Source organism: Vulpes lagopus, chromosome 12, assembly GCF_018345385.1.
Source record: "Vulpes lagopus strain Blue_001 chromosome 12, ASM1834538v1, whole genome shotgun sequence".
In the NCBI taxonomy this organism is placed as follows: Eukaryota; Metazoa; Chordata; class Mammalia; order Carnivora; family Canidae; genus Vulpes; species Vulpes lagopus.
The window spans coordinates 59,008,174-59,029,415 of NC_054835.1; the positions used below are offsets into that span (position 1 = coordinate 59,008,174).

Here is a 21,242-nt window from a genome sequence, read left to right on the forward strand (position 1 = left end):
CCCTAGATCTGCATTCAGGGTGCATGTGTGTGTGTGGAAGTTCTGTGTGTCTGCACCAGCTTCATCATGTTTCCCACCTGTGCTGTGTGTGGCTGCAGACTCTTCTCACCCATTTGTACACCCACTCCCTGCCCAAGGGCCCTAAAGCTGTTTTGCACTTTGTTTTCTAAATGTTTTCAGGTTTGCTTTTCAGGTTTCGGTCTACAGCCTATCTGAAGTCTGCAGTAGAGTTCTAGTTTTTTCTCCCACACGTAGGGTTAGCTATCAAAGCCTCTTTTTCCTCCTCGTTCTTCTGTTGCCACGTCTGTGATACGTGCCACTTTCTCACACACGTGTGGGTGCTTCTAGTCTTGGTAACTTTCTGAAACACTACAGGGCCTTGGAGTAGATGGTACGCAGGTGTGAAACCATCATTCATCACCGTCCTGGCAGCAGTGCCGCGGTCACCGTACCAAGTCACCCGGAGCGGCCTGCTCTGTGTGCAGAGTGGAGGCACGCCTGGCACCAGGCGCGGGAGCTCTCCTCCGCCGTGGAGCACGCGGCGGCCTGGCCAGTGATCCTCAGCCTTCTCCCTCCACGGCATGCTTGGCAACCGTGGTAGGCTCCCGCCAGTGACGGAGGCTCCTGTGCCGTGGGCTCACGGGGTGTGCGTGGGCGGCGGCGGCCCTGGAGAGTGGTCTCGGGTGTCCTTTGTAGAGTCTCTATCTTGGGCTGGGCCCGCGGTGCCCCTCAGGGAACCCAGCATGGGGCTCCCATGGCCTGCGAGGGCCTCGGGAGGACAGACCAGAGGTGGGTCGCTCGGGCTGGGCAGAGGTTTTCAGGAGTTTGTGGAGCAAGTGGTGGAGCGAAGGGTGTTCCGGGCGAAGAAAGGCTGGAGCACGCGAGGGCGTCAGCAGCCTTGGGGATTGTGAGCAAGGCCTGCGTACAGGTGCACGAGTAGCCGGCACAGGAGGCAGAGCCACGTCTCGCAGGCTCAGGACCTCTGCCAGGGTGCCTCGGGGGGATGGCCTGGCTCGCCTGGACGGTCCGCTTAGGAGGCACAGACAGACGGAAGAGGCCAGGTAGGAGGGGAGCAGTTGAGAATGTGCTGCTGTGGTGAAGGACGCCGAGCGGAGGCCTGGACTATGGCAGTGAACCAGGGCGATGGAGAACGTGCAGAGTGGACGTCAGTTTGGTTGTCACACACCAGGACGTGGGGTGAAGTCTCCAGGCTTTATAGCTGAGTGATTGGCAGTGCCTTTCAGTGACACAGGGGATGAGGCATGTGGGACAGATTTGGGATGGGTGAGAAGCAGGGGATGGTGACCGAAAGAGAAAAAGAGGGAGAGGGAGAGAGGAAGAGAGAGAGAGGCCAAGAGGGTAAACCACAGGAGAGAACTTCAAGGGGGAGGTGGCCTCTCCCCCCACCCCATCCCCTCCTCCTCCTCCTCAGGCTCCCCCCACGTATCTGTTCAGTGTTACTACGTTCATTATACAGTCAGCTAAGCAAAATGTAAAACATTTCCTATTCTGGGTACGTGCAGCAAAAGCTCAATTATACAACATAATGATGATATAGACGGAAAACATTTCTGAATTTTGTTCATGTAACGTATAATGTTCCCATTGTTGTCAATTACGATTGCTCATTAAAGTGAGCAAGTGTTTTTGTTGTTGTTCATAAGAAGGGTTCAGTGGGCTTCATCTACTTGACTAGTAATTATAACCCGAGGAGGCTGTAATGCCGCCTGCCCTCAGGGTGGCATGGTCAGATAACGGCGGGGTGGGATCTGATTCCGGGTGTGCTGTGGAGGGGGCAGCCGGTGGTGGTCTCGGGGCTGCACTCCCGGGTGGTTCTTGTTGGTTAGTGGGAGGGGTGAGTGAGATGTGGGGTCACTGGGCCAGTGTCAGAAGCACCTAGAAGGAGCATCCTCTGTCCCGGATATAGAGGAGGCCAGAGGAAGTGTGGCCTTTCCTGACATGTTAGAATTCACCCCTGAAGGAAAACCGAGAAAGTTCTCCAACACAGCCTTAGTTCTGGACTGAAGGTGCCATATGCCTCATATCAGTTTAGCAAGAATGGCAGAAAGCGTGCAACAGCACCCTTGCTCTTCTTCTAGAATTTTGGAGTGGCACAGACATATGCACCGTGTGGGCCTTGTAATGGTTTCCAGAATTTATCCTTTCGTGGAAACTAAAATAATTTACCTGGAAGCTAGTTTGAAGCAACAGAATTTTTTTTTTAATTTTTTAAATTTTTATTTATTTATGATAGTCACAGAGAGAGAGAGAGAGGCAGAGAGAGACACAGGCAGAGGGAGAAGCAGGCTCCATGCACCAGGAGCCCGACGTGGGATTCGATCCCGGGTCTCCAGGATCGCGCCCCGGGCCAAAGGCAGGCGCTAAACCGCTGCACCACCCAGGGATCCCGAATTTTTTTTTTAAACAGAATGTATTTTTGCTGGAGTTCTTGTTGGGATCAGTTTTGTTTTCTTAACGAGGTGGCCTCCATTCTGTTTGCAGCAGCCGTCATTCAGCTAGGACAGTCAGAAGTAGGGGGGGATGCACAACGTTGTATCTTCCACTTAGATCCAGGGTTGTTCACAGTTTGCCCTATTGGCTCTTTTCCTCCCCTTGTGTTTTTGAGTCATCTGAACTCAGAACACCTGTGGGCACATGCCCTCCTGCATGACCCCAACCCTGAGGTCACTCCCTCGAGTCAGCTCTGCGTCCTCATTGCCGTCTCATGCCTCATCTGTGCCCACATCTGCCCGGGTGTTTCAAGACATCTCTCATAGCGGTTTTGAAAGCCAAGTTCTGTTATAATGGTTTATGGTTCTTTCGTCTTTTCCAAATTGAGAACCTTTTTTTTTTTTTTTTTTTAAACAACGTTGACTTTTTGAAGAAGGGGTCCAACTGGTTGTACAGTTATGTTCAGGTTCAGGCTTTTGGGCCAGAATGCCAGTGTGTTGGTGATGGCTCCACATTGTGTTCGTGAATCTGCTTGTAACTGAGTACACCATCCTCTTCTCTATCATTTAAAATTGGACGGGCTTTTTATAGGAGCCTTAATTTTACTCTCATCACATTTAATCGATTATCTAGTTATGAAATTCTAGGTTGGAAATCTGCTTTGCTTTCTTTCCGTTTGAGATCTCTGAAGCCATTCTGATTCCTAATTTTCTCTTTGTGACTGATTTTTGTTCTTTGAAGCTTATATCTTGTGATGATAGGAGTACTTTTCTTTGAACTTTTAATTTGATTTGAAAATCATTGTCAAAGATGTAAGGCCATAAAATTGTGGGTGGAAATTTTAAGGGCAAAATAATATATATTAGTGCATGAGTGTATTTATAAAAAGAACCAAAAGTACCTGAAATGTCATAGCTCAGAAGCGTCACAACAGCTCCCCAGAGCCAGGGATCCCCCGTGCAGCCCATTCCTGTAGGTGAAGCACACCCCCTCAGCATGGCAGGTGTGCCCTCCCGGCCCCACTCCTCCTGGAGAGCCCAGCCATCCTCCACCTCTGCTGCTGTGACCTGTGCTTCCTGGCACCGCTTGCTGGCCTGCAAAGTCTCTCCTCAGACCTAGGTTGAGTGTCACTCTTTTGCAAAGCTGTTCCCTTCGTGTCAGATAGGGTGAGTTCTAAGCCCTTCCTGTCACATCCTCTGAACCCATGACTACCTCCCATGCTGCAGCCATTTGAGGAAGACATTTGAAATGAATACTTAGACCCCTACCTCTCATGCCTTCCTTTTTATGCTTACAGTTAATGTGCAATAGCATTTATGTATGGACACTTCCGGGAAGAACACATTGGATTCGGGAAATTCTCTCTGGTTTCACAGTGGGAAGCGTTACTGAAGTGGCATTAAGATTTCAGCTGGGCCCTGCATTCTGTGTCGGTGCCTGTGCAGATGATGAGCTATCCATCCCCACGCTGTCTCCGTCCCCAGGGCTGGCTATAGCAGGTGGATTTCCTTTCACAGGACTTGAGAAGAATATCGACTTTCTTCCTGGTATTTGTGGAGAGCCCCCAAAGATACCGCTGGAGTAGTGTGTGTGGGGGTCCTTGATGTCCTTGATTGTCATCTAGCTTCTGAAAAAGCAGACACTCTCTCTCTCTTCCCCACATTTAGTCAGGACCTTCCTCTGGTCGGCAAGGGCCCCAAGGCCTAGAGCTTCAAAGGTGACCAGGTGAGGTGGACTTGCCCACAGTCCAGAGCCCCCCCACCCCCATGAATAAATGCTCCCTGAGCTTGGTGCTGTGGTCTGAGAGGCCTGGTTGGTCGGTGGGGGGCACAGCAAGGTGGCAGTGAAGTGGCCTCCCTGGGGAAGGTTCAGAGGACTTACTGTGATTCATGTTTGAAATGTTCCCTGAAAGGAGTGTCATTCACTTTTGAAATTGGTTTTGCTTTTTGTTTTTTTAAAGGAAAAATAGTCATTCTAAGTGTTTTTGAGGTTCCACTTGGATTTTTCTTTAAAATTTTTAAGAGGAGAGTTTTTGCCATTAGCACTCACCTAGCTTGCTTTCTTTCCTTGTCTTTCAAATCATAAGTTTTGTTGGGATTGTCAGTGATTTTTATGGCTCCTTCCGGACTGATCCTTGAGCTTGGTTGGTAGCAGAAAACCCACCAAATTTGTAGACCTGGGTTTTTAGGTGAGGCTTGGCTTTGTCCGTGCATGGTGCCATGGTGGCGAGATGTGGCCCTTCTGCATTTGGGTACGTTGTGTGTTTTTGCAGCGGCTTCTGAGAGCAGAGCAGATGGAGAATGTTGAAGACAAAACATTTTGGGCAGAGTTGCAAGCGTGTCAAGCAGAAGTATATGTAGTGAATGGCAGGCTGTAGGAGACACCTCACTGCTCAGATCCTAACTCCTGCTTTGAAGCAGTGGGTGAAGATGTGGCACTGCTCGTCCGTGATTTTGAATTCCGGGCTTGGCTATAGACCTGGGCTTGCTTTCAGCTGGCTTAGCAGCCAGCAGCCCCGAGGAAGCTCGTGGTTTGTCACCTTCACCTGCGGGACTTTGAGAGAAGTTGAAATGTTGATATTTATTACTTCATGTTTATGATTCTTTCCACCTGTGGCCCTATCCTGTGGTCATTTCTCACTTAGAATTCTTATGAATAATTGGGTCATGGGGGGGGGGCGTTCTGACGTTTTTTTATGAAGGTGAGGCTTGCTAAGCCTTTGTCCGATAGCCGGTGGCAGGGGGAGCCACTGGCCGCCTGCTGTAGGTGGCCTGCTGTGCAGCTTCTCCCTCCCCAGCACTGTCCTCCGTTCCTGCTCCAGTGCGCTGCAGGCTGTGTGGCTCTTGTTCCATCGTCCAGCAGTAAGGAGATGCCAGCACCAATTTTAGATCCAAAGTACTGTGAGATCAAGGTGCCTCCTTGGGTAGCTTCAGACAGTGTCCAGGGTCTGGGAAGATTCTTGATGGTGGTGGTTCATTGATGGCTCACTTGTGACCTTTCGTTCCCTTCTTGTCTCCCTTAGAAGTGGTCAGCTAGTCTGCTTGAGGTCGAGGTCCCACTTGGGATAACGGCATCTTGGCAAATCTGGGTGTCCTCAGTTCCCACACATCCCAGGTATGATGACCCCCAAGCAGGTGATTATTACAAGATGCTTATTTCCTTAACTCCAGTGATGGTTCGGCTGTAGAGCCTCAGGGTTCTTAGTTACAGCCGTCAGAATCCATGCAAGGTGACGCAGAAAAGGAATTTGTTGTTGGATCTCTGGGAGGACTCAGAGCCAGATCCTGAAGTTATGAAGACCCCAGAGGGGCTGAACAGCTGGGACTTTGGGAGACACCTTCTACTGCCACCCTCAAGATGTGCCCCTGCCACGTGGCTCCCGGTGGAGGGGTAGGTTGGCATAGCTGGAGGAGTGTAAGCCACAAGCAAGCCCCTTCACTGCAAGAGTCCAACTCACATTTGCTTTATTTTCTCCCTTGGGAGGGTAACACCCATAGTGTAGGAAGTTGCCAAGATGTCTGCTGCATTCTTTCCCTGTGGGAGCATCGGGGTGTCAGTGTGCAGACTCGATGGGCCTGTGCCTTTCGTTGCTCACAGCCTGTAGCTGCACATGCTATCAACTGTTCTCTCTGAGGTAGAAGTTTTTTTTTTCTTTTTGGTTCTTGTCCCTTTGCACACTTGCCACACCTTGTGCAGGCCTTCCTCTTTTACCACACCAGACCTCCCTTCCTTTCCATGGTCAGGGGGAGTTCCTGGGAGCCCCCCAAGCTGTGCTGTGCCTCACAGCTTTCATGGGGCTGTGACCCCCTGCAGGGCTCCATGGTCCACCATGCTCTCCACATGGAGCTGTGGACCTGTGAGAGCTGCTTCATCAGGTATGTCGGCTCAACAGGACACGGGATGGGAGCAGAAGGAAATAGCCCCCCTTCGCATGCTTGGATTTTGGCACTGTGAAATGCCTGTTATCAGGGTGTTCAGCCACCTCAGGTGCATGTCTTCAGCCAGCATGGGAGCTCTGTGTAGTTTTGTTTGCCTTGGGATTGTTTTTATGAAATGTGTGTCCCAGGTATCATACTGCTGGATAATGAAGAGTGGAAGAAAAGTTAGTCCTGAACGAATGACTTGCTCCCATGGTGATGCTGCTGATTCTAATTTACATTAGGATTGGAAAAGCAATGACCCAGTGTCTTATCAAATAAAAGAACTCTCTAAATAGACTTGAAATCAATCCATTTATTGAAGGAAAATCTCATTCCCAAGAAAGAAATTTTAGCAGTGGGCTTTATCGTGTGCTCTAACCCGGGAAGGAGTAGAGGAAAGAGAGATGGGAGCCCTTCGCTGTACTTGCTTTGCCAGGAGCAGGTATTTCTGGATCACGAGGCCATATTCCGTGTGGTTGGAATGCTTGGGACTGAGAACGGGGCTCTCTTTGTGAGCATGCTCACTGTGGCCTACATTACATTTCCTCTCACGATCCCAGAGCGCTCGTTGCCTTGGATACTAGTCTAAGCTTCAGCTAGCCCAACAAGCTGTTTTCTCTTTCTTCAGAATGTAATAAAAATCACACACACACACACACACACACACACACGCATGCACACGTGCACACACACAAGAAATCCTTGGCTATTGTAATAATAGCTGACTTTCCCCTTTGCTTCTAGAAATAACTTGTTTATGGTGGAGAATTTGGAAATACATAGAAGGGCCAGATACAAAGAAGAGAGGAATCATCCACACTTTCCACTCCTCAGAGATGGAAACCACTTGTGACAACTTGTTTTTTATTCTGCGTCCTCTGTATGTATGTGTTTACACACTTGGAATAATAATTATGTGGATGTGGTTTTGCACCTTCCTCTTTTCACTCACGTTATGTTTGGGTGCCTCCCCTGCCACTTACCAGTCCTTGAAAACACATCCTTTTTAAATAGCTTTGTTGAGATATAATTCACACACTACAGAGTTTACCCATTTACCAGTGGAGCCCACCAACAGACTTGTGAAACCTGAAAATACGTTTGTTTGTTTTTTTAAAGATTTATTTATTTTTAAAGAGGAGGAGGGGCTGGGGAGAGAAAAATCTTAAGCCGGCTCCCTGCTGAGCTTGGAGCCCGATGTGGGGCTCCATCTCAGAACCCTGAGATCATGATCTGAGCCAAAACCAAGAGTTGGAAGCTTAACTGAGCCAGCCAGGCACCCCTGAAAATATGTTTTTAAAGGCACTATAATGTTCCATCATGTAACAGATGGCATCATTTAATATATGCCATTTAATTATGCCCTTTGAGCCTGACCCGTAGGCTTCCATAGCATTTGAATTTAGCATATTTAGAGTTTATATTGTTGAACTATTTAGAATTAATTTGTGAGCATATATATTTTCACAGTATCCCTCTGTGACAAGGTATTTTTATTTTCAGTTGTTAGATAAGGATACTGGTAATTAGATTTTTTTTTTTAAACTTTCACCCCATACGGTGTTAGAAGAAAAGGCAAAAAAGTCATTCTTGCCCCTCTCTCAGCTCTCTAGTGTGAGAAGGTGGCTTCTCAGAGGTGGGGAGGGGGGCATGTCGCTGACAGACACCCCCTCCCCCCATGCTCAGGTTGGCGGAGGTGGCACCAATAAGACCACTTGTTTCATGAAGGGATCATAAAGAGTTTCAGTATAGAGCTCTTTTCAGGAAGGGATTTCTTTAGTTTGTCTAAGGCAGTTGTGATCTCTATAATAAACCTATTTTGTGTGCAGCTCTTTAATTTGATTTTCCGAGACCTGAATTTCTCAAGGGCCTGTGATGTGGGAAGTGAGCGTGCTGGGCAGTCCGGAGGGGGTCGGAGAGGTGGGAAAGGAGCGCTCTGGCACACACGGTCCAGAACGAGACTTTCTGATTTTTCCATGTTGGAAAATTACCCGTTGTCTCTTCCCTTTCATTAGCCTGCCTTATAGGAGTGGAGGCAGGTTTTAATGCAGGGAACTATAGAGAGAATTTAGCCTCAAAAAAGAGAGCTGAAAGCTAAATTAGTTTTCTGGCTGAAGGTAGGGAACGGACTCATAAATTTAAGAACCTCGCTGGCTCGGGCTCCAGCTGAAATGAACAAAGGAATATGCAGATGGGGAATCGCCAGGTTCCTGGGCGGCTGGCGACGAGGATCTTGTGTTGTGTTGCAGGTTTGGGGCCCAGAAATTCCATTTGATGTGCTTCTTGCTAGGTTTGCTGTTCACTTCTTTCTAGCAGGCTTTGGGGGGGGGGGGAGTTAGGAGGCAAACCTGTTTTTCCTTTTTTTCGACTTGCCCCCCGCCCCCCCTCGTGGTGTATTTGCTCTGTTTGCTCTATGTTCTAGTTTCTGACTTCCTTTATAAATTATGCATTTGTGTAGCTTCGACTCTGCTCAAAGTTTTTGCTTGATGCTCTGAATCTTAACGAGCACTGCTGGGAATTGGGTGGCTTTGCCTCAGCCAGGCGGGGGATAGTGGATGTTGTGGCAAACCCCAGCCTCGCTTCCTGTTTATTTTCCTTTACGCCCGCTTGTGTTTGTCGGGAAGGATGAGTGAGCCAGGCTCTCAGTATGGGGAGCGGGAAGCCGTGATTGGCCAGTTTAACACATATGTGCTTTCTTCATTCTGCACATCGGCTTGGGTGTCATTGTGTGTAAGCCTGTGAATTTATATTCAGATTTGATTGTACCACTTGATCAACTGTATCTTTTAAAGTATATATGGTTTATCAAATCAGTTAAGTAGGAGGAAACAAAGGCATCCCTTGTGATTTTGTTTCAAATTCTTTGCGTGGTGGCAGGCATTAATGTATTTTTAATCAGTGATGTGACACACACTTGGGGATACAGGGGTTTTCAAGTCGGGGTGGTGATTGGGTCCGCAGGCGCTCGTCTGCAGTTCTGAAGGTAGCCAGCTCTGAACACTGGAGAGGTTTTCACAGCTCGTCTACAGCAAAGCGGATGTGACCTGGGCTGAGGCTGTTGATAGTCTTTATTCCCCGGAGAGTGGATATTTGTGCATTTCACTGTGGAAATTTTAATAGTTTTCAATACTGGCTGTTGTTGCAGACAGACCCTTTTGGGTGTATGCTGTGAGATTTGAGTTACGTACCATACTATCCTTTTGTAAGTCTGAAACACTTTGAATTTCGAAACACACCTGGTGCCAGAGGATGGTATGACAGGACCCTGGCCAGACTTTTCAGCAGTGCCCGGTCCTCCTGCTGGACTCTCCCCCGCCGCTCCCACTCACGTCCAAGCTGTGGTTGAGGCCATTGGGCTGGGCTCAGAGCCTTAAGGCAGAATGCTCCGTGCCACCCGTGCCACCCGTGGGGATGCTGCTGGAGAGCCCCGGTCTGGAGCCAGAGCTCGGGATTGGAGAAGTTCTCGGGCCCTGAGCAGTCATCCATACCCACTCACCTTAAGGGTTGGAGCATTGTTCAGGAGTGATTGGAATTGACTGACAAGTCCAAGGTCACATGTTTTTAATGATCACTTAATGTTTGATAGCTTCTCAAAATGATACTCTTTTCAAATTCAGAATTAACCTCTGGGGATAGAACTATCCTCTTCAATTATATTGCACTGGAGAACAAATGTTTTAAAGTCTAAAATGGTTATTTTATATACTCTTACGCAGTTTCTGGCACATTAAATTTCATAGCCCTTAAATTCTCTTAATGCTGTAACTGTGTTATTAAAAAACATTAATCTGGAATTTTTGGAATGAAAAATGAAAATAAAATACCAAAAAGGCACTTTGGGGTATAGCTTAGAATTTAAAACTTACCACATTTGGAATCAGGCCAACGCTATTAAAATTTGCAAGGGAACACAAGACACATTTGATTGGTTTAAGGATATTCACTGGTAATGTCTTTTGCCCACTGGTGGAATTAAATTGGTTAGGCCAGATACATTTTTCTAATCCACATGTCAATATATCCTGGAGACCTTTTTTGTTTTCTTAAAAAGGTGTAACTCGGGTTGTAGGAACAGTGTATATTGTATGAGCAAGGGCGAATCAGATGACCTCCGGTCAATGGAGCTAATATCACACTGAGGGCCGTGCCCTACTGTTGCTCACAAGCCTGTGCTTGGTGACAGGCATGGGGTCCTGGGGCCCTTTAGTGTTTCGAGGGACTAAACGGTGATCGTTGGGCTTCCATTTATAGTTCTAAGCACTTGGGAGAGCTTCAGACATAATAATTTTATAATTAAATCAGAGATAATTTGAGAATTGTGTTTTTAAGCCAATTAAGTGTGGTCGTAGAGGTTGAGGGAATGTAATGTTTTGGAGCATTGGCTGAGGAGGGAGAGGTGGGACCATGATTGGGGCTGCTGGGTACTGTGCGGACACCTTGCCCCATCCCTGCCGCATCCCTGCCACATCCCTGCCCCATCTCTGCCACATCCTGTACCACCTCCCTGACCCCAGGGAGGGTTAGAAGAAAAAGCAGGTATGCTAGAAAAGCAGGTGGGGATGTGAGCATCTGGGTCAGGACCCTTTAGGAAAGGATTAGAATGGCCAGAGAGCTCATGTTGCTTGACCCTCTGCCTGTTAGGGGGTGAGCTTGAGTAAGTGGAGGTGGCTCTTGCTCAGAAATGTCAGATGTGGGATCCCTGGGTGGTGCAGCGGTTTGGCGCCTGCCTTTGGCCCAGGGTGCCATCCTGGAGACCCGGGATTGAATCCCACGTCGGGCTCCTGGTGCATGGAGCCTGCTTCTCCCTCTGCCTGTGTCTCTGCCTCTCTCTCTCTCTCTCTCTCTCTGTGTGTGACTATCATGAATAAATAAATAAAATCTTTAAAAGAAAAAAAAAAAGAAAAAAAAGAAATAAAAAAGAAATGTCAGATGTGACCGAGCATAAGGCCTGCCCTGAGTCCCTGAGGCACAAGGGGGAGCGTGGGGGCTCACTGAGCACGTGTTCCCCGAGGAGCGGCTCTCTCCCGTCCTCTCTGGGCACAGGGCTGGCTGCGGGGAGGCCCTCTGTGCAGAGGCGCCGACCAGACCTGAGGCCCAGGGGGTCAGCATTCCTTAAACTAGCCCGCTGAGTGTCACTCCCTCAGCTGGACTTTGTGAAAGGAACCTGATGGTTTAGGAGCATGTCCCCTCGCAGATTGAGGACAGGGTCAGGCTACAGAGACCCGTTGTACTTTGGCAGGGGCAGGCAATCCTTTTGAAAATGCGACCAGATCCCTAGAGAAAGATGGTTTTCTCCAGGGGGCTTCCCACAGCGGGCTCAGGGACGAGCCAGGTGGCTTGGAGCTCACTCCGGGGGGTGACCTAGGTACCCGGTGTCAGAGCAGAGGAGAACCCCTTGCTTTAAAAATGTCATGGGACAGCTGTTAGTATTACTCACCAAAGGAAGGCCACCGAGATGTTTCCATGGAACTTCTAGTTTGAAGCAGCTTCTCCTGCAAGGCTGAGTTTGCTGTAAGATAATTGATCAACTGTATGGGATTATTGATACTGGTCACTTAAATATTGGAGAATGACTAAGAAAAACAATAACTATTACCATTTTCTGATTGATTTTTTGCCCTTTCTCCTGACGATAAAGGGACCATTTGTTTTTTATGGTTCATAACTAGGAGATGCTGGCACACGTCCGCAGGAAGACACTGTTCTCTTCGGTGTGTCTCTGGCAGCAGGCGTGCAGCTCCTATAGAAAGTGATTTATCATTAATGACTGCTTTTTTTAAGACTAAATACTCTCCCCTCCCCACACTTTAAATTCTGTTTTGAACACAGGAATCCTTTCTTGATATGATAAAGATTACACGAGTTTCCCCGCTATCCAAAAGCAGTATGTTCCTATGAGACCTTTCCTGAGAGAAATAATTACCATTAATTCATGTGGAAAAAAAAATGTTGAGCATCCCTAGACCCCAAAAAATAACCTCTCAGGCTCTTCTGATACCTTAGGGACACATCTTGCTGGTGCCGCACACAGTAAATGGAGATAAAGCCCACACACTGACAGACACAGCTCAGAACCTGGGGGCTGGACTTGAGATGCCTCGGGTGGCCCCCAGGGAAGGAGCTCCGGGGTCCCCCGCTCGCAGCTTGGGGGGCACTGCCTCCACGCTGGCTGCCTGCAGAACCAACTCTGCACGCCTTTCCACTTCTTGCCTTTTCTCGGAAAAGTAAAAATCCTCTTTGGATTTCTTTCGGTTATCGGAAACAGGTGCATCAGGACTTCCACTGGGAGATCTTCCATCACCGGGAAACGCGCTAACACGAACTTTGGGAAGGTGGGCGATATGTGTGTTCGCTGTCATCGCCCGCGCACCTCATGAGGAAACACTCATGACGGCTCATTAAAACCAGCGCGAGGATCGCCACTGCCACGTTCTGTACTCATTAGCAATACTATTTTGGAAGTTGTGGGCAATGCCTAAGACCTGAAACGGGAGAGGAATGAACCGTTGGAAAGGACAGGATGGACTCGTTGTTTGTACGTGGTATCTTTGTCAACTCACAGGCCCTGTAGGGGACCACCAGGAAGCAGTGACATTTAATAAGGAGTTTAACATAGTGGCAGCAAAGGTGTCAGTGGCTCCTGTAAGAAACACGATGGGGAGAATGCATGTGTAGAAGCACACTTCCCCCAAATACCCATGATGTGTTGAGGAATAATCCAAAAAGAAACATGCAGGACTTCTTAGTGGAGAAAACGAAGAAAGGAGTACTGACAAAAATTAAAAGAAGACTCGAATAAATGGACAAACATACTGTGTTCCTATATGGAAAAATCAAGTATTAGGAGGTTATCACTTCTTGCCAAAATTAATTAATATGTTTAATATGCTTTTTTTGGTATTTTGGATCAATTTTTTTCATTTAACATTATAAGAATTTAAGTGTTATTCTGTTAGAATATAATGGCATGCTTAAACATTCCTTTATTCACTTAAAATTTAAGTCATTTCTACTTGCACTCAGAATAAAAAATGCTGTGAAAGAAATCTTTATACATACAGACTTCCCCTTTATTATTTTTGGGGTATTTTTCTCTGACAGATTCTCATAATGTGGAATTATCAGATCAAAGAAAATAATTTAAAATACTGAGTGTTATCAATATGCAGTTTAATGCAACTTTAGTCAAAGTCTCTATGGGATTAAAAAATTGAAGAACTGATTAATTTGGGAAAAAAAGAGATGAATATAAATATAGCTAAGTAAAAGCTTAAAAAAGATTGTGAGGAAGGAAACCTCCTCTCCCAAGCATTGTGAGATGTTGTAAAAATAAATGACTTAAATCAGCGTGGTGCCAGAAGTATTGGTTGATGGGATGATGGGATAAATTCAGTTAGCCTGAAGTAGGATCTGGTCTATCTGGAAATTTATATATGTTACAGGAGTCATACAAACTTACTGAGTTTGGGGGAGATTATTTAGCAGGGAATTGGTGTGCGATTGGCTAGTTTTTTGAGACAGGAATTAATCCCCTTGTGTCATATACCACAGCAACCTCCAGGTAGCTTGAAGGGTTAAACGTAAAACATATCAAAACACCATGAAGAAATGCCCTTAGTGAGTACGGAGGGCCTGAGCTCTGCTGTGCGCCGGGAGTTGGCATCCACGTAGGTCCCCTCTCATCGTGGGTTGGGGAGCCTAGGTCCGAGAGCTCTGGCAGCGGGAGAGCACGGTGCGTGGCAGTGGTGCGCCTGCCGGGGTTTGGGGGCAAGCTCCTTGAGAAATGGCTGTCTGCACGGAAACCGCAAAGGTGAGTCTGAGTCGGTGGAGTGGGAGAGGCAGCCTTCCAGGCCGAGGGAGCTGTGGCTGGGAGGCCCCGAGGTCATGCCAAGTGGGCTGAGGACCTGGAGCCACTGAGGATGGGGCCGTGGCAGGCGTGTGGCGTGCTTAGCAGGAGTTGGGCTTTCAAGATTTTGATGCATGTTGAGCAGTTCAAACGTAAATCTTGAAGGTTCGGGACGGACAGAGCAGGCCAGCGAGGAGATGTGTGTGAAGAGGTATGCTTCTGCTGCAGCATGGAGCCCGCCCTGGGGAGGGGGCAGCGGGGGAGCGGCTGTATGGTCAGGAGCGGGGATAGCCAAGGGGACAGGCCCAGGAGGCATTTAGGAGACAGGATAAAACAGATGGGGCGAGGAGTCAGGGGTGGGCTCTGGCGTTCAGGAACAGGGGAGGGGTCCAGGCTGGTAACTCAGCCCAGAGTCCTCTCACCTGTTTGAAGTGTATCCCCACCCCACCCCCTACCCCCACTGAGATCTTTGTTTCTTTGATTTACTGATGTCTCCTCACCACCTAAAAATAGTGATCGGCACCTAGTAGATGCTCAGTAAATGTTTGAAGGATGAGCTCCAGGTTTCTGGCTTGAGCCGCTACGTAGGTAGGGCTGACATTCCCCATACTAGGTGGCTGGAGAAGGAACAGGTGTGCAGGAAGCTGTACCAGATGATAGAACCAAGGCTTTGTGCGTCAAGAAGCAGGAAATGAATCAGATGGTAAACGCCAGACTAGGGGAATCTTTGCAACAAATAATGTGGATGCAGTCTTGAGTATGTAAAGAGTACATGAAATCAATCAGAATTAGTCACTAATGCCGGTGTAGTGGTATATAAGCATGAATAGGAAATCCAGGGATCCCTGGGTGGCGCAGCGGTTTGGCGCCGGCCTTTGGCCCAGGGCGCGATCCTGGAGACCCCGGATCGAATCCCACATCAGGTTCCCGGTGCATGGAGCCTGCTTCTCCCTCTGCCTGTGTCTCTGCCTCTCTCTCTCTCTCTCTCTCTCTCTCTCTCTCTTTGACTATCATAAATAAATAAAAATTAAAAAAAAAAAGGAAATCCACAGAACATAAAATTTATAAACAGTGAATACACATTTGAAGAAATACCCAGTGTTACTAATACTGAAAGAATGGTAACTGAATCAATATGGCAGTTTTTCTCTCATCAAATCATTAATGACTTCAAATAATGAGAGTAGCATAACCTGGTCAGAGTGTAAGTTTGTACACTATTTTTGCAGAGGATTTTGGCAGAATGTAGCAAGTGCCTTAATATTTTTTAGTCAAATAATTCTGTTTCTGGAAATGTATCATAAAGGAAGCCTGTGGAAGCCTCCCTGACACGGACCTCTTCCCTTCTGTCCACTTTACTCCAAAACCCCTCCAGGAAGGAGGTTACTGGTGTGGCACCATGGGGGCGGCACAGGTACTGGGTGAATGGAAGCCAGTTGGAGAGGCCAATGGTGGGGACAGGGCTTCGTGTGTTCTGCGGACATCTCTGAGCCTGGAAGAGTGTGTCAATGGGATGCATATTGAAATGGTCGCTGTTTCTATTGTGTTTCCAGATGAAGACGGTCAGTGTTGCCTTAGTTTTGTGCCTGAATGTCGGCGTGGACCCTCCAGATGTGGTGAAGACCACCCCCTGTGCACGTTTGGAGTGCTGGATCGGTAAGTGTGGCCCCTCTGTCTGTCATGGCCTCGTGGCCATGGCCTGCAGCATCCCTATACGCTCTGGGCTGGGCCGGGCTTGCCCCCCACTGACCAAGGCTGAGTCTGCTGGAGGCTGGCACTGTTTTTTTGTGAATCTGAGAGTTTCATTTCTTTTTGGACGTCTAGAACCTTTAAGTCATGATTTGTCCCACACAGAGTGTTTCAAGGAAAATTAATAAGTAGTGATTATTGGATTATAGCATTTTCTTCTTTAAATTTGCATGTGATAGTAGTTCCGGGCTGTTTCCTGTGTGTGTTGCCAGGAGTCCTGGTTCTCCCTGAGGAAGGCATGCCCGGAGTGCCCAGTGCTTCCCGGGGCAGTGTTGAGACGGGCGGGGTGCACGACCTTCACTCGCTCTGCTCTCACCATTCAGCGTGATGTTTTTTCATCTGCTGACTGTTTCTGTCAAGAACCCGTGCCGAATCTTACAAAATGTGCTCTCAGCATCTATGATATAATCACCTGGCTTTTCCTTTTTAGTTTGTTTATAATAGTAGATCGTGCTGAGTGAATTTTGGTTATTAAGCCAACCTTGAATGCCTGTAATAACCCCCACTTGTGTTATCTTTTTTTTATATATTGCTGGACTTGATGGCTATTATTTTGTTAAGAAATTTTTTCAGCGGTGTTTATGGGTGATTTTGGTTTGTGGTTGTCTTTTCTTGTAACATATTTGTTTGGTTTTGGTAGCAAGATAATGCTGCCCTCATTAAATGTGTTGAGAAACAGTCCCATCGTTTCTGTTTCATAGAAGAGTTGGTAGCGAGTTGGCTATTATTTCTTCTCTAAACTTTGGTATAATTTAGCAGTGATGTGTGGGTTTTTCTTTGTTTCTGTCGCAGATTGTTTTTCTCTCTTTGATAAGATTGGGGGCAAAAGCACCCCCACTCCCACGGCTTTCTCCATCCCTTGGCAAAAGCAGAAATTCCCTTCATCTACTTTAAATAACAAAAATTGCAAATGACAGATTTCCTCTGCTGTGTGAAGGCCAGCTTTGTGCTGCTTGGAGACCTCTGTTAGCAGACCTCTGTTAGCGCCTGTTTTTTACTAACTGAAAGAACCCCCAGAGGGTTTTTGCTGGCAGGAAGCCGTGATTGGCTTAGGAGAGGTGTTGGAGGAATGGTCTACTTCTGGATGGGGGGACGCCTATATTCTAGGCTGAATTGGAAACAGTGTTGTTTTTCCCACTTGGCTTGCCTGCCTCAGTGTCTCAGGGTCTTCGGGTGAGCGTCTGTGCTCGTCGCCTCCCCTCGTGCAGCCCAGGCCTCTCGGCCCCCACGGCCAGTGACAGAGAAGCGGCCCCGTGGCTGATTTCCCTAGAGGCCCTCCTGGCCGTGTGCCACATCCTGGCGTCTCCGCCGGTGAAATTGACTTCTTATTAGCCACCGCCGACTGTTTCCACTTCATTTACCCCTTGTCCAAGCTGGATTTTACCAATCGTGTTCTATTTTCTCCCTCTTTAAGTACTCTTACATTAGGTTTTTAGAACAAGCCTTCTCAACCTGGATCCCAGCGTGTGCTCCTGGGGACGCGTGAACCCTCTGGCATCGTGTGGGTGGTGGTGTCTGACTACGGAACTGCACCTTCCAGGCGAGGATCCTTGGATTCTATTAGATTCTCTAGGCATTCTCCTGCACCCCTCCTCCCCCAAGGAATCACAAGAGCTCTCCTCCGTCCTCACACAGTCTCTGATGGGTGTTTATGGGACTATGTCGGTGAAAATGAAAGGAATTCCTTACTTCCTTCTTGCCATGAAAAATCCAGGAACTGAATAGGTATTTTATATTGTGTTTTTAAAATTTCTCTGCAATTTAGGAATATAATCTGTACTCATTTCAGTAGATTTTGAGTTCAGAAGGGCATATACCTCTTCTAAGTTAAAAAAATATGCATTTAGCTCCTATTTAAAAAGTTGAGTAGGGCTGGCCCTTCTGATTTCAACAGTATGGAATAAGAGAAAGAAGAATCCTGGATATTTGATTTTGGCAAATTTGCAGTGGTATCTAGCAGTGCATATTCCAATTTTTATCTTGGAAAAAAAAAAAATCCCAAACTTGCTAGCACAGAGCTAAGCAGCGTTTTTCCTGCTTCACAGGAGAGTAAGCTCCTGCAGTGCAGCTCCATCACCAGTGAGTTACTGTGATTTCCACGGGCATAATCCCAGCGTGGCCATCACCGCCAGGGGTGAATGTGGGCACTCTGCCACCCCATAAGCCTCAGACCACATCCAGGTGCACCACCTGTCCCAGGATGCCCTTGTGGCACAGGGACCTGGCTCCACATCGTGCCTTGCCCTGGATTTAGTTCCATCCAAACTGGACCAGGTCCTCAGGCTTTCCTTGACCCTTCTGACCCTGACACCCAGAGGATCATAGGCTCAGCTTAGAAGAACGCCCGATGTTTCCTCAGGATTAAATTTTGGTTGTATCTCTTCGACAGGAGTGTCACGGCAGAGATCTGCCTTCCTCCCACGACATGTGTCAGGTGGCACATGAGTAGATTTATCCCGTCACTGGTTATGCAACTTGCTTACCGCTTGATGAAGCAGGTGCTGCCGGACTCTCCGCTCTGAACGCCCCCTTTCCCCTTTGTAGGCAATGACGAGTTTTGGGAAGAGGTGCATCACTGCTAAGCGGGTATTCCTCATCAGACTTTGAGGGAATTTGCTGTGAGCTCATGGATTTCTTTTTCATTCACTGGGTTACAATCCAGTGTTGTTGTTGCTTATTTTGATGCACTGCTTGTTTCCTGATCGGCAGCCCGCCCCATTCCCACTGGCTTATGTGGCCCTTGCTCTCTTCCTTCCAGCTTGTCCTTCCTGCCCCATCCCGGGCTGGGGCATCTAGATGAGAAACTGTGATCTGGGTGCCCGTGTTCTCGTGGGAACAGGGGTCCTATTGCTCCCCTCTCCTAGATGCATGCATGTGCACGTGTGTCTCCGTGTGCACACGGTCACGTCTGCACAGGTTAAGAACCGCCTCCCTTCCAACCCAACAGGATTTTTCCATGTTGGTGACTCCCTTTCCAACAGCCTTAATGTGGTTTCCAGGTATCCTTGCTGCTGTGTGAGACAGCTTCTCACCGTGCTGTCTGCACCCTTCTCACACTCCTTTACCCTGCTGTTCCCCCTCAGGTATCTGCCCTCCTCCCTGCCAGGTGCCCAACCCCTCCACGGAGATGCCCTGCCAGGACTGGGCTGCTCCCTCGGAGCCACCCCTCATCCCCTAGGTGCGGCCTCGCCCGCCCCACCTCGGGCTCTAGGCTTGCTCAGGAAGAGGGTTAGTGTTTTCAGCAAGTGCTGTAGGTTGCAGGCACAATGATGATGCGGCAGCCAGGACTGAGAGTTGGGGCCCGGCCGTGGAGATGAGTGGGGTTACATTTTGCAGAAGGCCAGTGCTTCTGGGTGTTGAGAGGAGAGCAGCTTCCCAGGGGAAGAGGAGCAGATCCAGGGCCCTGAGTGTGCGGGGAGGGGCGCTGCTTGTGACAAGTGGTTCAGGCAGTGAAGGCCGTGGGGCAGCTTGGCTGGCGGCACAAGGACACATAGGCCTGAGGATAGGTTGGTTCTGGCTTTTCCAAGATGTAAATGTCTGGCGTATGTCATGGCTAGGGAAGGAGTCGCAAGGAAGACTTCTGCAGGGGCTGGTGCGGCCACTAGCTTAAAGGGTGCTCCTGTTTAGAAGGCAGCCCGTCTCCACAGTATATTTGGTCTGTGGTTTTGTATGTACTCCATCACCAGAGATCCAAAGGTTTTGCATTCATCAAGGCCCCAGCTTTATTCCTTTCAGCTCTTCACTTCAGCAAGTCACTTCATGATTTGAGACCTTAGTTTTCTCATCTGCAAAATGGAGCAGTGATGGTACCCACCTCTTGGTTGGGGAGAGGGTTCACTGGGAGGGCTCAGTGCAGAGACCGTGTGCAGCTGGAACAGCAGCCGCATGCCTGTTTTCCTCCCCCAGTGCTGAGTGGGAACTGGAAATGCTTCCTGCGTCTGCTTCTCTTCTGCCCCTGTGTGCTCACTCTGAGAGACGGGAACGGGGCCTGCGTCATGCACCCATCAGTACGCGTGCCAGCTGCTCTGTTGGGCTGGAGGTCTCCAGCAGATGTCTGAGAGTAGACTGCTAGATGCTTCTCATCTTACAAAGTAGATGTTAACTATGTCAGGTAACAACGTGAGAGTCTCTTGTGCTTTACCTTACGCCTATGATGTGCCAAGGGGTGGGATGCATTGCAGGTTGATGGCTTTTTGGCTGCAGACACATCAAACCAGCCGAGACGGTCCGTGCTAGTTGAAATTGCTCTGACCTCAGGGACGAGGGGTGCGGGTAACTTGACAAAGGGGGAGACTCTTACTTTCCAGTCTGTGTTGGCGTCCCTGGGCACGTGCTGCCGGCACACATAGGCGAGACACCTGCTTCCAGAGGCTCAGGGATTGGACCTGTCTGTGTTCGGGAAGTGGCCCCTTAAGGTTTTCTGATGGTGACAGGAATCGTTGTTGCCAGAATAAACAAGTAGAAGGTTCACTGTGTGGTTCTGAAGCACGCGCAGGCCCCTTCCCCGGCGCAGGGAAGGCCCTGGCGCAGGGGCCCTTACAGCTCGCTGGGATTTCGGGCCCGGCACGGCTGGCTGTCAACACCCCTTTCCCCACCCCCGCCCCTCCACTCTGCCACATAATAAGATGCTGTTTTATTTCATGGAAGTGACACTCAGCTCTTCTCAGAGAAGCAGGGGAGAGGCTGTTTTGTTTTATGGCCTGACATTAAATGCTACAGCGTAATACTAAAAACAACCGCGCTAAGAGCAGCGAGTGCCCATACGTCTTGGAGAAATCTCTGTTTGAAAGCAGGTATAGAGGCGCTGAACGCCCAACAGGAGGAGCCCTCGCTGAGCGCAGAGATTGTTCGTGCGCTGTCAGAGGCAGCCGGGATCCTAAGAGGGGAGAATGCTGGAGCCCCGGGAAGTTCTGGTACCCTAAGGGAGTATTTGGGAGGCACCCAGCTGTCTTATCCTCTCCTCAGAGAAAAGCCCTCCCCGCCCCGCCCCCGCCGTGGGGTCCAGAGACTCAGGCTGATGAGAGCCAACACCTTCCCGTGCCCTCAGGCTTGCCCAGCCCTGCCTCGGGCCTCGGCCTTGCTTCCGATAGGGCCGCAGACGTGGGGCTGGGGCCGGTGACAGGGGCCACCCTGAGTGGCCAGGAGCTCCGAAGATGCTGCGGGTGGACGACTCAGGACAGGCCGTGCGGAGAGAGAAGGGCCCAGCTGTGGGGGCTGAGCCCTGGGGCACAGGCTGGGCCCCCCGGGCGTCGGGGGCCTTCAGCTGAGACCCTGTT

At 48.9% G+C, this 21,242-nt stretch overlaps 1 protein-coding gene across 2 annotated transcripts in view; it reads left to right on the top strand.

The window, feature by feature from the left end:
• RPTOR (regulatory associated protein of MTOR complex 1) overlaps positions 1–21,242 on the top strand; it is a 330,129-nt gene that overhangs the window by 53,821 nt on the left and 255,066 nt on the right. The window contains exons 1-2 of one of the 2 annotated variants that reach the window (XM_041723780.1): positions 8,528–8,620; positions 15,771–15,873. In XM_041723780.1, the coding sequence (XP_041579714.1) occupies positions 8,543–8,620; positions 15,771–15,873 (181 nt within the window). In that variant the 5' untranslated portion in view covers positions 8,528–8,542. Of the gene's footprint in view, positions 1–8,527; positions 8,621–15,770; positions 15,874–21,242 lie in introns of those variants that run through there. The other variant, XM_041723779.1, reaches the window with a different exon arrangement.